Source organism: Penicillium paradoxum (genome assembly GCF_028828445.1).
Source record: "Penicillium paradoxum strain IBT 22861 chromosome Unknown utg000002l_segment0_segment0, whole genome shotgun sequence".
NCBI lineage: Eukaryota > Fungi > Ascomycota > Eurotiomycetes > Eurotiales > Aspergillaceae > Penicillium > Penicillium paradoxum.
In genome coordinates this window covers 2,777,821-2,793,557 of record NW_026643180.1, presented here as the reverse complement: position 1 = coordinate 2,793,557, position 15,737 = coordinate 2,777,821, and the positions used below count along the sequence as shown (strand labels likewise).

The window sequence follows — 15,737 nt, the reverse complement described above, 5'->3', positions numbered from 1 at the left end:
AGATGTGTGCTAGAACCATTACTTTCTCTTACATTTACAACAATGTATTTGTTTTTGTTCCCTAACTAGGTCCTCATTGTTTCTCTTTCTTTTCTCACTTTTGTTTCCTTTCTCTTTATGCAAATTTCGTTCGAGAGAAAACTACCTAGGTAGTTCATCGTACCGACGAGGTTGAGTCTTTGCACGGGACAAAATCAGTTGGAGGAGCAGGTGATCTTCGGATATCTTGAGAGGCTAGGCGTAATTACAGTAACTACAATCCAACCCTCGTGATATAGATGTTTAGGCAAGTAATGCCCGCGCTCGAGATCATAAGAAATTAAAACCGAGACTATATACATGTAGACACGGCATATGAGAGAAATCTGAAAGAAGCGGTGGGTTGTGACGTGAAACAAAGCTGCGCATCAGGTGCGTCTGCCTTCCTGCACCTCCTATCATTTCAGGCGACTGTTCCATCATTGTCCCCTCCCCCGACTTTCCTAGGAACTTCGACTCTCACTCTTCATCAACTTGCTTTTTTCTTTTTATAATCCTTTGAAGTTGTGTGTCTACGACTGTACTTTCGATATCACCTCTTTGACCATTCCCCTCGTCTCATCATGAATCCCGAGTGGTAAGCGTTCGCCATTTCCCATTCCCAAATTCCTTCCACGTTGCGCCCTGCTCTGATCGACTGTAAAACGTCTCTTTCATTAAGGATTCAAACTGACCTGATGTTGAAATCTAGAGTATCGTCGCGTCGCTGCTTGATTTTACCTTCATCCGACGAAACCCCCGAACTTGCGCATCCCACGGTTCTGGCCTAACCACCGAGATAGATACGATTATCTTTTCAAACTTCTCCTCATCGGTGACTCCGGTGTTGGAAAATCCTGTCTGTTGCTTCGTTTTGCAGATGATACCTACACGGAAAGCTACATCTCGACAATCGGTGTTGACTTCGTACGTCCTGGAATCTGCGGGACATTTAGCTCGAGGAGAAGGGTAGCGCTGATATCTCGACCAATATAGAAAATCCGCACAATCGAACTCGATGGCAAGACCGTGAAACTTCAGATTGTATGACAATCTTCAATACTAATCATTTGAGGCAAAGCTGATGGTATATACAGTGGGACACTGCCGGCCAGGAACGATTCCGTACCATTACATCTTCTTACTACCGAGGTGCTCATGGAATTTGCGTGGTGTACGATGTCACCGACATGGATTCTTTCAACAACGTGAAGCAGTGGCTTCAGGAAATTGACCGGTACGCTACTGAGGGTGTTAACAAGCTGCTCGTTGGCAACAAGAGCGATATGGAGGACAAGAAGGTCGTGGAATACACCGTTGCCAAGGTAAGCTCCATCATAGAACTAACCCTGTCAGTACAGTTGTTGAAAATCAGACCGCTAACATTTGTTGATTCCACCCTCATAGGAGTTTGCTGACAGCCTCGGGATTCCTTTCCTTGAGACTTCAGCCAAAAATGCATCCAATGTCGAGCAGGCATTCTTGACAATGGCACGACAAATCAAGGAACGCATGGGAACGGCCACAGTCAACAACAAGCCGACCGTGCAGGTTGGCCAGGGCCAGGGTGTCCAGTCTGGATCAGCAGGAGGCTGCTGCTAAACGACACAATGTTCTCTCTGTATGATGCGGTGCTTTAATTTGGCGCAATGTTACATCATGAATTGAGGGTTTTCCAGTGGCGTGCTATCTAATCGGCAGAGTCAGACTTGTCCGAAAGTCAGCATAGCTCTGATGACCAAGAAGAAAGTTTCTTCGCGGAGCTGGCAATAGTTACGACAGTGCCGTTAAGGTCCTTTCTTGCCTTCAAGGTGCTTTAGATAGCCTGCGTTTCATCCTCGTTTCTGCGTTTGCTTATGCGATTACCGCTGGTTTTTGCGTTCCCATGATTTCCTGGTCATGTTTCTGACCTTTTACCTTGGCCCATCATTCTGTGTCTTGTTTCTTTTTCCTTCCTTGCTTGCTCGCTTTTTTTTCGTTTTCTATTTTCGCTTTTTTTTCTGTAGGTTGGATCTCTCTTGTGAATGGACTAATGGCGAAACCCTTAAGACTTTTGAGACATATGGCCTCACAAGGAGGCTCTTTATTTTTCCCCCTCTCCTTTTCAAGTCACTCTGTACATTGTAATAGGTACCCATCCTTGCTCAGGATCCCTCTAAAATACTTGGTATTAAATACGTTCATTGCGGTAGATGAATATAGATCTATATACTGAGGTCCGTACGTCAAGCCGAAACCCTGATGCATATAATCACATGCAAATCACAGGTGCCGACCTCAGAACAATACGATGTACTCCGTACTCTATATGGAATATGCTGATCACTATCAGGAGCATGGGTTAGAATAATCCAGATATATTCCTTAGATTGGGTAATAATACCTCTTAGGTACATCCCTGATACTCCGAGATCCCAACTGTCTTGTTTGGTGACATGCAGGTACCGAGGATAGGGATAAGGAAAGGCAGCAAATAATCAAAATTAAATTAAATAAAAAAAAACAGGGGAAAAGGAAACCTCATGTTGAAACTATTGATCTTCACGCGCAACCCTGTCACGGGTTGTATAAGGTGAATATGCATATGGACGTTTCGGAATGTAGTGGAGTTGAGTAGGAGCCGAGGCAGCACTTCGGCAAAACGTCATAAATATCATCCCCCTTCAAGCCGACTCATTATCGCTTTAGTTCTTAGGTTTTGAATTCCCTGAGCTATTTCATTTCTTTCATTCCCTTCACTTATTCGCTCCTTACATGTTACAGCTGAACGTTCACTAGTTGCCAACTCTTCCCCTTCATTATGTCCCAACCCGGAGCCGAGCAGAGAAAGGCGGCATCTGCTACCGTCCAGCAGAGTGATAACATCGCACATGCGCTGGCGGGTGCCGGAGGAGGTGTCTTGTCGATGGTCTTGACGTGCGTTTCCACCGTTTCGTCCTATGAACTGCCGCCACTAACCCCATGTCCACCCCAGATACCCTCTGATCACTTTGTCGACAAGAGCCCAAGTAGAGTCGAAGCGTGCGCACTCAACCACCCTTGATGCCATACGTCGCATTGTACAGAGAGAAGGTATCTCGGGGCTTTACTCCGGACTGGAATCGGCACTGTTTGGAATTAGCGTCACCAACTTCGTGTATTACTATTGGTATGAATTCACTCGTTCGGCCTTCGAGAAGGCCGCTATTCAGGGAGGTCGAGCCTCAAAAAAACTCACGACTATTGAGTCTATGATTGCGGGCGCCATTGCAGGCAGCGCAACGGTGCTGATCACCAACCCGATCTGGGTCATCAACACTCGCATGACTGCCCGCAAGTCTGAGGCGGAGGAAAGCTTGCCCGGTGCCAAGAAGGCAAGGGCATCGACTCTCAGCACTCTGATGGATCTGCTCCGCCAAGAGGGACCCAAGGCCCTATTCGCCGGAGTCCTCCCGGCATTGGTCTTGGTGATCAACCCAATCTTGCAATACACTATCTTTGAGCAATTGAAAAACATAGTGGAGCGCCGCCGGCGTATGACCCCTAAAGATGCGTTTTATCTGGGTGCGCTAGGCAAGATCCTGGCTACCAGCATCACCTACCCCTATATCACCATCAAGAGTCGCGCACATGTTGCCAGCAGAGATGGTCCTAAGGAGAGCTTGAACGGAAGCTTGAAGAGGATCATCCAGGAGGAGGGCTGGAGGGGACTCTACAAGGGTAAGTATTCTTACAGGTCATATTGGGTGACTGTTCACTGACAACATGTTTCAATAAGGTATTGGACCGAAGGTCACTCAGAGCGCCATCACTGCTGCATTCCTCTTTGCATTCAAGGATGTACTGTATGATATGATGGTCTCTGCCCGTAGAAAGGGCCGCATCTCCAAATAAACAGGAATGGTTCCTAGCTCGTCATACCTATATGGCAACTCATATGGTCACGATCTTTGATGGGAACCTGATATTTGGACCTTCAATGCTGTCCATTATACTTGTCTAATTGTGGGCATACTCACTTGACCCTGGAAGTCTCCCGCCCACTTGTACCTCCAGGGCTACCTCCATGTACATGGCCACATGTAAGCAGAGTCATCTCAAAGGTTGGCAAAGGTGATCCCTACGAGTCTCGCAAATATGTAGTTTAATTATGTACTGAAACTCATTTATATCTCTGTATTCACCCTTGCCTAAAGCCCGCTGATCTGTCAGCTCATGCACGTAGCTAGCTAACATGTAGACACTGTGATTCTTGTTGAACTTGCTAGAAAGATTCAAGGTCACTGCATGTGTAGGCTTTTTGGCCCAATGGGATTCTCAACAATTCTTACGTCTTTTGCGACCTAGATACTATATGATCACGTTAATTACTTGGACTTACTTTAGATTCTTCTAACTCGATTTCTATTCCCATCTTGATATTTATTTGATATTTTGATGCTATTTCCAGGGCTCTAGGAGGCCCTAGGCCCAAGGGCTACCAGCATTGATGTCGTAATCCAGACCTGACCGCCTTGCCTTGGTCCACCGCCTACCGCCACTCTTACCCGCGTTATCGCGTTCTCGACGCGATTCTGCTCCATTTCTCCACTCTTTCTCCTATATCTTTTGCAAGCTGCAGATGAGGTATGCTCGATTTCAGCATCGATACCTCTACCCGCCGTCCGGTATTTCTTTGAGCTCCCCAAGGTTGCTTATGCCAGGTATGCTTCCTTTCAATCTCCTTGGGTGTCTATTCGTATTCAAGATAGCATTCAAGCTTGCCTTACCCCATCACATCCCCTCCATTGACTCTTCTAACGTTTGCCTTGATAGATTTGCGCCTCTCAACACGCATAACTCATCCTCTCCACTCAAAACTATTGCTCTGAACGGCTCTATCGCATCTGACCCGAGATACCTAGAGCTCGGGCTGCACCGGCACACTTTGTTTCCCCTCGGGGCTATCTAAGGGCAGAGGCCTGCTTCTGCCGAGTAGAGAGCAGAATTAGACCGAGAAAGCTCGACGGGCTAGGGAGAAACAACACAAATCTCGAGCTCAACTTAAACAAACTGAAAGCGGGTCCGATGTTATGTCTTTCTCACTCTGCGATCGTCCGATAACAGAGCTGAGCGAGTCAAGGTTCACATTAACCGAGTGAAATTTGTGAGTGCTCTTTCTTTCTCGTCCTCTTTTTTTCCCCCTTCTTTCTCAATGTTTATTACTAACTAAAATCACCCTAAGCTCAGAGCATTAGTAGTGCTGCTCAGATGTCTCACGGCTTCTCGAGCATCAATGGCCAGGGTATAGTTCCTGCATTCCCTGGTCTATCAGCTCAAAGTATTCCTGAAAACCCGGATGTTCAAAGAGAAACCCTACGCTTGCTACTACAATATTCTGCGGGTTCTTCTCTGCCAAAGAAAAAAACAAGTCTTGCCATTTCTGGCCATACCAAGCTTGACGAGGTCGAAAATAAGACGAGAGATGCTCAGTCATGGCAGGCTCCACGAACTGAGGCCCTGCGCCCTGAGGTGTCTCTACAAATATCATCTCCACCCCCTCCTTCCCCATGTGGCAGTCAGATCACTCGACTTTCTACCCCTTCCCAATCTGTCGCTCCTTTCTCTGGCAATCAAGTTCGGGTTTCCCCTCGCGCTACTCCTCGTCCTCCCTCCCGCGCTTCTTCTCGACTCAAATCCCCTCAATCTGTTGTTTCTGTTTCTTCTCCCCACGGTATCTCTCCCAGTCATCATGATCGTCAACGGACTCTCAGGGAGAGTGTGGCAATATCAAATGCGAGTAGGAATGATGAATTAGCCGCTCCTTTGGCAAAACAAACTTTCTCTGTACCATCAAACATCATGTCCTCTGGCCCTGTATCTTCTCGATCCTCGCGGTCAATCTCGCCGACCGTTGAACAGAATTTTATTCGTCGCTCTAATCGAAATAGAGCACAGCCGGTCAACTATTATGCCGATCCTTGGGGCAGAGCGCGCCTTGAATCTGAGGAACTTGACACGAATGTTGAAGCCACTCAGGACTCAAACGCATTTCTGCCACAGGAGCCATGTCGTGTCCAGCCTCGTCGTGCCAATGTCCATAAACTCCTCTATAGCCGTGAGCTTGGAGTCGGAAATAATCGGCCCATTGTCAGCGACGTGATTTCAGATCTGAGACCATGGAAGTCATGGCAAGGCGCTTCAGGCGACCTACTCGTTCTGGCCTGGTCGCCTGATGGCACCCAGTTTGCAGCAGGCGCCGCAGCTAAATCCGACGAGCACAATATGATGTACAACAAACCCAACAATCTCCTATTAGGCGATCTTCAGAGCAATGTCCTGAAGGAAATACCGGACCATTGGATTGAGAGGCCGGCATCGTCAACTGTTGATGATCCCCGACTTTTCATGACTGTCAATAATATGCAGTGGATTGACAACCGACTTTACACTGCTAGTTTCGACAAGACCGTCAAAATTTGGGAGGTTGATTCCATTAGCAATATATCGTGTACTCATACTTTGCAGCATGAGTCCCGAGTGGCAACGATGTCTGTCTCGGGGTTTGATCCCAGTATATTGGCCACGGGAACAGAATCAATATTGGTCTGGGATACCCGAAATCCAGAGGATCCGACATCGACCCTCCTTCCTCTTGACCGCGATGCACGATATAAACCCAATATTGGGTTTTCATCGACGGCCTTAGCCTGGGGACATGCTCCGTCAACGAAGGAATTTCTAGCCGGAGGTCTTGCTGAGCTAGGGGAGGATCCAATATACAAAGGTCACCTAGGCATGTGGCGAGCCCGTGAATCTGCCTTCGAGACAATCAGGATTTTATCCAATTCCCAAAATATTTTTGACATCAAGTGGCACTCTTCATTGCCCATTTTTGCAACGGCTAGTCCCGAAGACCCCCACCAGGCACGAATCAAAGGCATCGGTACCGCCATAAAATCTCTTGTGAGAGTTTTCAGCCTTAATTACGATCTTCAAAAGCGTGTGCCGTCGGTCATGGAATTCTCCTGTCCAGCTTTGGATGTCAATGAAGTCAGTTTCTGTCCACTAGATTCCAATGGCACGTACATCACGGCTAGTTGCACAGATGGGAAAACCTATGTTTGGGACAACCGGAAGGGTGATAAAATTCTTCATGAACTTCGACATGGAAAGTCCCTGAACCCACTCGATGACCAACGAACCCGGGAGGCGGCAGATGTGGGAGTCAGGGTAGCTCTCTGGGGTTCGTCCCTAGACCAATTCTACACCGGTGCCTCTGATGGTGTTCTCAAGCGATGGGATATTCGCCGATCGCCGGAAGATGTCCTTGTTGAGAATGTCGCTACTTTCGACGAGGAGATAATGTGCGCTGCCTTCACCGAGGATCATTCCCATCTCCTCATTGGGGGTTCTGGAGGAGGTGTGCATGTGCTGTCATCAGGAACTTGTTCGGATCCTAACAGAACAAGTTTTGACTTTGAACACGCTCCAGAACCCGAAAATCCTGCTGAAAGTGGTGTCGCCGCAGGAACTGAACTCATCTCATCCGGTCAAGTTGTCGAACATGAAGTATTCGGCATGGGTCAAGGTCCATCCTATACAGGGCCATTTGCTTCATGGGCTCGGGACGTCGGAAAAGACGTTTCCGCGGATCGAATCGGGGAACTTCCTTTGCTGAAAGAGTATCAAGACCAGCAACTAGACGGACCACCCCCAGAAGATCGCCATGACCTCGATGTCAATCAACGACGAGAATTAGCAAGACAAATTCAAATTGCAGCGATACGAAATCGAGGTTCAAGGAAGAGAAAACGCCCGATGCCTGATGATGCTTCTAGTGTCCCCCTCCGAGGCCCCACGCCTTTGTCTTCCTTTGACTATTACCGCTTAGAGAAGGAGAGGCGGAGAAGGAAAAAAGCTGAGAGGAGAGAAGTGAAAAAAGAAGCGAAGCGAGAAGATAACGGACAAGATAAAGTGAGAACGAAGACTCGGAAGAAGAAAGTTCGAAAGACTCCGCGTCCAATAATCAGCAACACCGAAAACGTTGATCTCACGCTATTGGATTCGGATACAGAAACGGAGCTGAGAAGTCGATATAGGTTCGATCTCGATGAGCTTCTCGAGGTTCTCGAGGAAGATAACTGGTTCCCAGCCAGTGGAGAAATCAATCCTAACTTCCAAGATGAGATCGTCTGACTTCCTGGATTGGTACTTTTGATGTGTTATGCATACTATGGAAGCGTGGAGTTTTGGTTTATCATCACGTCAAGCGAAGGTGCTGGTATGATGTACTCATGCATATTATTGAATTTGGCTGGTAGTCAATCGAAAGCTTGCATATTCCTATGTATTACCTCGATGTAGTGATGAATGTACGGAGTGTGAAGGTACATTGGATGTAGTAGTTTAAGGTGACATCAGGGCACCGCCACCGAGGCGCAGTCATCATGTTGCCTGAGGCCATCGATCTCCGCTTATTCCTGCCGAGAGTATATATCCATGGAAAGACCGAGAACCTGTTGGCTTCTGTCTAAAATTTAACTTCTTGTTTATTCCTAACGTCTGAGTTATTCTCATCTCTAACTCTTTTGAGTCACTTCAAAATTCCAAGTCTTTCAACATCTTCAGCCTCGTCATACCTATCAGATCATGTCGTTCGCCCCGCCTTCGGGGCCTCCCCCGCCTTCGGTACCCGAGGGGTGGAAAGCTCAGTATGACGACCGGTATCATACTTGGTATGTACATAGGTATTCACATTTTGGTAAGAAGTACTGACAATCACCTAGGTTCTATGTGGACCTTGCTACTGGTAAATCGCAATGGGACCGCCCTGAAGCTCTCCCGCCGCGCGAGGATGGCAACCTTCAGAATTCTCCCCCGCCATCATACAACAATACTGGGCCCGGTGACCCGGCAGTGATAGCCAGCACCGGGGACAAAAAGCAGCACATGGGGTCAAACAACCCCTACAATCCGACAATTACCGGTTCAAGTAACCTCAGCCCTAACACAATAGACGAAGACGCACGACTTGCCGCCAAGCTCCAAGCCGAGGAAGACGCCCGAGCCAGCACACGAGCAAGCGGGGCCGGAACCGGGGATCGCGGCACCTCATCAGACTACTACAATGATGCTTTGCAGCCGCCGTCCTCCGGCCTAAGCGGGTCTGCAGCTAGCCCGGCGTCGCATAGCCCAATACCCGAGCAGGAACAGAAGCGCAGCAAGGGTGGCTTTTTCAGCAAGCTAATGGGAAAGAGCTCAAACTCAAGCAGCAAACCGCCTCGGCCGCAGCAACAATACGCCTCATATGCTCAGCAGGGTCCCCCGCCTGGTCCCTACTACAGTGGTGGTGGCTATCCTGCGCAGCCTGGCCCCCAGCCTGGATACGGATACCCTGGACCAGGGTATGGAGGAGGATATGGCGGATATCCGCAGCAAGGTGGATATTACCAACAGCGACCGCCTCGCAGGCAAGGTGGGGGCATGGGCACTGCGGGTGCCGCTGCTCTGGGTGTTGGCGGTGGTTTGCTTGGCGGTATGCTGATTGCTGATGCTATCAATGATTCTGACCATGACGATTGCGGTGGTGATGACTTTGGAGACGACTTTTAGGCTCGGTTACGTTTCGATTTCTTCTATTGTTCTGCTTTTTCTTTTGTTTTTTACTACCATGTACTTCGGCATAGGAGAAATGTCGCTGTACAGCTGACTTCTAGGCGCTTTGAAACCGGCGGGAATCTGGGAGGATTGCTTTCGTTTCGCCCAAATAACTCTAGTCATTTGGCGACATTGAGCTCCAATTATATGATCCACGAGGAGGTTCGGATGAGCTTGTATCATACAGCTAGTCACAGGACAACGATAAGATTTGATACCACAATTCGGTGTTACAATCCGTAATAATTTCCTATGCACGCCTCCGGGCAGGGCCACTGGTCTCTCGACCAGTTGAACCAGCCTGAGATGCGACATTGGGTGTGGAGTTAGGAGCACCAGTACCTGCCATCCAACCAGCCAGATCAAATCCGCCACCGGCCATAGCATTAGTAGTGGCGCCAGTAATGGGCGAGGAGCGGGAATGCTGCTCAAACTCCGCGCGCATCTCGGGATCCACTAGAAAATCAAGTTAGACGCCAAACACCCAACTGAGGCAAAAAGGGATCAAGCCATAAGACATACTGTTCTCCATGAGCTTGGGCATGGCAAACATGAGACCCAGCGCGACAACTGCAAGTAAGACCATTGGGCTCTTGACAAGACTCAAGGGAGAGACTGCAATTCAGTCTCAGATTAGCGCAATTCCAAGGATTTACAGCAGATCGAGTCTGCGGATAGAAAAAGAAAGAGGTCAAGCTCACATTTAGCACGCTGCTCATAGAAGACCTTCCGTCCGACAACCTTGGCCTCAACTACCACATCAATCTTGTTCTTTCCTGTAACATCCACGATGTATTTCTCTGCGCCACGGTTGTCCCATGGGTTCCCGCGGAAAGTCTCCCAAATCCCAAGGATGGATCCATCAGCCGCAACATCAACACGGTAGGGGGCGAAGATGTAGTCGCCAGTAGAGCGAATATCGAGCAAGTAGGACTCAGGCTGGGCATCTAACCCGTAGGATGGGATATCATGGAACACAAATGTCGCTGAGCGGGTCAGCGATGCAGTCAGGGTGTGGTCTTTCCCAGCGGAGGGGAGAGTAGTGAGAGTGGCATGGCTAGTTGCGGGAAGGACGTGGGGATTTGGGAGGGGACTAGAGGCCGGGATGGTGATAGTTAAAGAACTGGCAGATACCAGGCTACTAGCACCTAGCAGGAGAAGTGATGAAAGCGAAAAATGCATGGCGGCGATATGTTTCTGGAAGACCTCTGGACAGAGGTGGTGAATTACCCAATCGGCAAGCAACGATATAATCACGTGATGCATATCCTCGAGCTCTTTGGATGAACAAGATGCGTATCTTGAAACACCAAGACTATCTTCTGCTCTCCAATTAGACCACTATGCCTGTCTATCTTATTTCCAGGTAAGATATTCCTCCTAAATCACCTCCATTTCAAACGAATCCTCTCATATGACAGACCTAATGTTTAATAGGATCGCAGATCCCCTCTTCGCCTTGGGCATGGGTGTCTCTGCTGCCCTCACTCGCATCCGCCGTGACCAGCGTGATAAGTACCCCGAGCGCGCATCAGAAATCACATACGGAAGCATTGTACAAACGAGTGGCCAGCGGTTGCAGCGGTGGTGGAACGGAGACTTCCAGAGTGTTTAAAAGCGCAACTTGCAATATACCATCTGGAGGTTTGGGGAGTTGGTTTTTGTTGGGCTTGGGGATTCTCATGAAGTGAATCCATATTTATTATTGGGCTCTCGTCTTTTACTTATACATATCACTACGAACCTATCCTTCAGTTGCATGTACCGTTCAACCTCTTCTCAAAGCACTCACTCGCGAGGCGCAGATTGCCAGTCCTGTAGACGTGTTTTTAATTATGAGTTTAGAAATGTGCTAGCAATGAAGGAGGATAACTTCATGTCAATGACATACTAGACCCAAAGGTAGTGCAAGCTATTATGGGTACGTGCTACTGCAATGTACAAGCTAAAGAGGGAAGAAGCATTGAATTAAGAAAGAATTTTGATTCACTGGGGATCATCCCAGGAGAGATAGCCTTGTATCTATGCAATCATGCGCAAAAAGAAACCTTAATACCCCATAAGTTCGTAAAACAAGACGTGAAGGGAAACGAGAGCCAAACGGCAAGAAAAGAATCAATCAGAGCGACATTTAGTCAAGCTCCTCGGGCTTCTCCTCAACCTCATCGGCGGAGCGGGCACCACCCTCAGGGGCAGCGCCAGGGGGAGCCTGGCCACCGTAGGCAGCGGAAATGATGGGGTTGGCAACAGCCTCGAGCTCCTTCTGCTGGGACTCGTACTCGTCCTTCTCAGCAGTCTGGTTGTTGTCGAGCCAGCTGATGACCTCGGAGATCTTGTCCTCGACCTTCTTCTTGTCATCCTCGGAGATCTGGAGCTTGCCCTCAGAAAGGGTGTTCTTGAGGGAGTAGGCGTAGGACTCAAGGCCGTTCTTGGCCTGAATACGGGAGGACTCAGCCTCATCCTCCTCCTTGTACTTCTCGGCCTCAGCAAGCATGCGCTCGATCTCCTCCTTCGAGAGACGGCCCTTGTCGTTGGTGATGGTAATCTTGTTGGACTTGCCGGTACCCTTCTCGAGAGCGGAGACGTTCATGATACCGTTGGCATCAACATCGAAAGTAACCTCAACCTGGGGAACACCGCGGGGGGCGGGGGGAATGCCAGTAAGCTCGAACTTTCCGAGGAGGTTGTTGTCCTTGGTGCGAGCACGCTCACCCTCGAAGACCTGGATCAGAACACCGGGCTGGTTGTCGGAGTAGGTGGAGAAGGTCTCAGACTTCTTGGTAGGGATAGTGGTGTTGCGCTTGATCAGAGGAGTCATGACACCACCGGCAGTCTCAATACCGAGGGAGAGAGGGGCAACATCGAGAAGCAGGATCTCGTTGGTAGACTTAGAAGACTGGTCACCGGACAGGATAGCAGCCTGGACGGCAGCACCGTAGGCAACGGCCTCATCGGGGTTGATGGACTTGTTGGCGTCCTTGTTGAAGAAGTCGGAGACGAGCTTCTGGATCTTAGGGATACGGGTGGAACCACCAACGAGGACAATCTCGTGAACGGAAGACTTATCAATCTTGGCATCACGCAGAACACGCTCAACGGGCTCCATGGTGCCGCGGAAGAGGTCCTGGCAAAGCTCCTCGAAACGGGCACGGGTAATGGAGGTGTAGAAGTCAATACCCTCGAACAGAGAATCAATCTCGATGGAGGTCTGGGCAGCAGAGGACAGGGTGCGCTTAGCACGCTCGCAAGCAGTGCGGAGACGACGGAGGGCACGAGCGTTGGTGGTCAAGTCCTTCTTGTGCTTACGCTTGAACTCGTTGACGAAGTGGTTGACCAGACGGTTGTCGAAGTCCTCACCACCCAAGTGAGTGTCACCAGCAGTGGACTTAACTTCAAAGATACCCTCCTCGATGGTCAGGAGGGAGACATCGAAAGTACCACCACCCAGATCGAAGATCAGGACGTTGCGCTCACCCTCAACCTTCTTGTCGAGACCGTAAGCAATGGCGGCAGCGGTAGGCTCGTTGATGATACGAAGGACGTTAAGGCCGGCAATGAGACCGGCATCCTTGGTGGCCTGACGCTGAGAGTCGTTGAAGTAGGCAGGAACAGTGATGACGGCGTTGTTGACGGTGCCACCGAGGTAGGCCTCAGCGGTCTCACGCATCTTGACGAGGATCATAGCGGAAATCTCCTCAGGGGTGAACTGCTTGGCCTCACCCTTGAACTCGATCTCGATAATGGGCTTGGTGGCCTTATCGACGATCTTGAAAGGCCAGTGCTTCATATCAGCCTGAACCTCAGCATCCTGGAAACGGCGACCAATGAGACGCTTGGCATCGAAGACAGTGTTGTGGGGGTTCATGGCGACTTGGTTCTTGGCGGCATCACCGATGAGACGCTCGCTGTCGGTGAAACCGACGAACGAGGGGGTGGTACGGTTACCCTGGTCGTTGGCGATGATCTCAATGCGGTCATCACGGAAGACACCCACGCAGGAGTAGGTGGTTCCAAGATCGATACCGACAGCGGGAGCCATGGTGAATGTGTGTAATCGTTAAAAAGGTGGGGTGGAAAAAGAAATTCGTGGGTCAAAAAGTGGAAGAAGTAGTGTACAGAGATGTCAAGAGGATTTGGGGTATTTGTAAGTGAGAAAAAAGAAGAAGAAGAAGGGTTGCGGGCAGCGAAAACCTGCTATATAGTGAGCGGTGTATTGTTCAGAAGCTTCTAGAGAGGACTTCCACGGGGATCCATGAGATTCCATAGGCTTCGATGCCCCAGCAACACATCACTACGCCCTTCACCAAGCGCCTAGTAGGTTCCAGATGAGCCCAGTGGAGTTTTCATGCTTACAGATTACTTCATTGTCTCTGGTTTTGTTCAGAACAGTGTCAATTCCTCATTCTTTGCTCTGATTCAGCTTTTCTTTGTCCTGGTCGTTTTTTTATGGCGGGGCTGTATGACGTAATAGTGGGATGACTCCTCAGCACAAAGGGACTGTCACATGATGGTATCAATACCGAATAATACCGTCGCCCCAAGAGACCACCTGTCTGTAGGCTGTATGCAGGGCCTGTCTTGTCCGTATTGGTATGGTCACCCAGATCCCCCAAATTTGGGCAAACTTTGGGCGTCATGATGAATTCATGTCTCTAGAGAATTCTATATCTTAAGAGGATTTCAATTTGAGGTGATAATCCACTCATGGTACATGCTCTACATTGTACGTGTTTCAATTTACTCCGTACTGGATTCTGTTGTATATCGTACAATGTACAATGCCCAGGTGTAGGCTCGCCTATAGCTATAAGCATTCCAACATTCTAAGATAGAATATGGACTACCCTCGCCATCACACATGTAGATATTAGCCATGATGTATTAAATCTTGAGTCTACTAGAAGTGTGTGCATACGCTATGGTTCTATATCTGTACTCCGTATATATATGGCCTACAAGTATAGGGTCAAAAAGGTCGGCATACTTATGCCTTGCCTTACTCGGTCCCTAGTAGCCCGAGTCGTTCAGTTTATCATTCTACTTAGAAAAAAGTTGTATCTAAGGAGTTTAACAGTCTCGCAGTGTGAAAAAGTTATTAAAAAAACTCCGAAGTGGAGTGAAGCGTTCATTGCCAGCCTCAGCACCGCCTCAACTTCATCCTAGGATAGCGCAAAGACATGACCCGGTGATGGTGTGTTGTATTCGTGATAGCCTTTGTTATTCTGATTATTTTCCTCGCACTTAATCCTCTCCCCATTCTAACCTTCAATATTATTTATGGCACTCGTTAGTGCTTCTACTCTTTCATTTTCCATCCCCAACCACGAGCTTAAAACTGGCTCTTTCAACGAAGTCCTCTATATCTATATTCCCTGATCATATAATCCCTATGTACCTATACAAGGTGTACGTGGTTGTCCCCTTATTATCCCCTATTCCTATTGATTATTCTCATGGGTTCAAATTGATTGGCCAACTGTCAAGTATATTTTCTGAAAAGGTTTCTAGCAATTTTCCGCGATAGCAATGCTATCGAAGATATGTCTCCATAAATAGGGACTTTCCATGTTGTGAGATATCTTATGACATGGGGGATAGCCCGGGATAGAGAATCGAGATGAAGGGACCTCGGGAGGTGGGAGGTGGGCAATCCTAACACGATTGTGAAGGTATTGCCACTGGTACTCCGTACTCCGGAGTAATAGTATACTTGGGAATTCCCAACATAATTAAACCAAATAACATTCATTGTCTGTGCAATCAGCTTAAAACACCTTTCTGCCCAAACCGACGTACATGTAGGAACAGATATACGTGTATATATGATACACGGCGCCTTTCTACGCAGTACACCTGGATACTATAAAGGCTTGACAGAACCAGGTAGTTTATCATATCCATATATCAGGATATAATCGTCCATTTCCTTATACTCAGGGCTGATTTCGTCACGGGGATTGATCACCCGCGACAGCCAATCAGACGGCTGGATCTCGCCCTTGCTGGTTGTTTTGGTTCGAGGGGAAGACCTTGCTTGCAGACCGTCTTTTAAACTCCCCTCATCCCCCTTTCATCAACCATTCCTCCTACCAATCTATTCA

At 48.6% G+C, this 15,737-nt stretch overlaps 7 protein-coding genes across 7 annotated transcripts; 5 read left to right on the top strand and 2 right to left on the bottom strand.

Annotated features, from left to right (window-relative positions):
• Positions 1-822: 822 nt before the first annotated feature.
• On the top strand, positions 823-1,620 carry N7457_001027 (Rab family GTPase YPT1; the record flags this gene model as incomplete). Its single annotated transcript, XM_057172073.1, has 4 exons — positions 823-945; positions 1,015-1,062; positions 1,116-1,343; positions 1,426-1,620. Coding segments are annotated over 4 exons (594 nt in total), but the record flags the coding sequence as incomplete, so codon positions are not given.
• A 1,198-nt stretch (positions 1,621-2,818) lies between these two features.
• pmp47 (putative peroxisomal membrane protein Pmp47) lies at positions 2,819-3,891 on the top strand (the record flags this gene model as incomplete). The annotated part of the gene is made up of 3 exons (XM_057172072.1): positions 2,819-2,934; positions 2,993-3,717; positions 3,776-3,891. The coding sequence occupies 3 exons, from the start codon at positions 2,819-2,821 to the stop codon at positions 3,889-3,891; spliced, it is 957 nt and encodes a 318-aa protein (XP_057035975.1).
• A 1,356-nt stretch (positions 3,892-5,247) lies between these two features.
• Positions 5,248-8,175, top strand: N7457_001025 (WD repeat protein; the record flags this gene model as incomplete). Its single annotated transcript, XM_057172071.1, has 1 exon — positions 5,248-8,175. The coding sequence occupies one exon, from the start codon at positions 5,248-5,250 to the stop codon at positions 8,173-8,175; it is 2,928 nt and encodes a 975-aa protein (XP_057035974.1).
• A 453-nt stretch (positions 8,176-8,628) lies between these two features.
• Positions 8,629-9,591, top strand: N7457_001024 (WW domain-containing protein; the record flags this gene model as incomplete). Its single annotated transcript, XM_057172070.1, has 2 exons — positions 8,629-8,714; positions 8,766-9,591. The coding sequence occupies 2 exons, from the start codon at positions 8,629-8,631 to the stop codon at positions 9,589-9,591; spliced, it is 912 nt and encodes a 303-aa protein (XP_057035973.1).
• Positions 9,592-9,886: 295 nt separating this feature from the next.
• N7457_001023 (uncharacterized protein) lies at positions 9,887-10,902 on the bottom strand (the record flags this gene model as incomplete). Its single annotated transcript, XM_057172069.1, has 3 exons — positions 9,887-10,092; positions 10,159-10,251; positions 10,338-10,902. 3 exons carry the CDS (start codon positions 10,900-10,902, stop codon positions 9,887-9,889), a joined length of 864 nt encoding a protein of 287 aa, XP_057035972.1.
• A 77-nt stretch (positions 10,903-10,979) lies between these two features.
• Positions 10,980-11,251, top strand: N7457_001022 (uncharacterized protein; the record flags this gene model as incomplete). The annotated part of the gene is made up of 2 exons (XM_057172068.1): positions 10,980-11,002; positions 11,074-11,251. 2 exons carry the CDS (start codon positions 10,980-10,982, stop codon positions 11,249-11,251), a joined length of 201 nt encoding a protein of 66 aa, XP_057035971.1.
• A 516-nt stretch (positions 11,252-11,767) lies between these two features.
• On the bottom strand, positions 11,768-13,675 carry hsp70 (molecular chaperone Hsp70; the record flags this gene model as incomplete). The annotated part of the gene is made up of 1 exon (XM_057172067.1): positions 11,768-13,675. One exon carries the CDS (start codon positions 13,673-13,675, stop codon positions 11,768-11,770), a length of 1,908 nt encoding a protein of 635 aa, XP_057035970.1.
• Between the last annotated feature and the right edge of the window lie 2,062 nt (positions 13,676-15,737).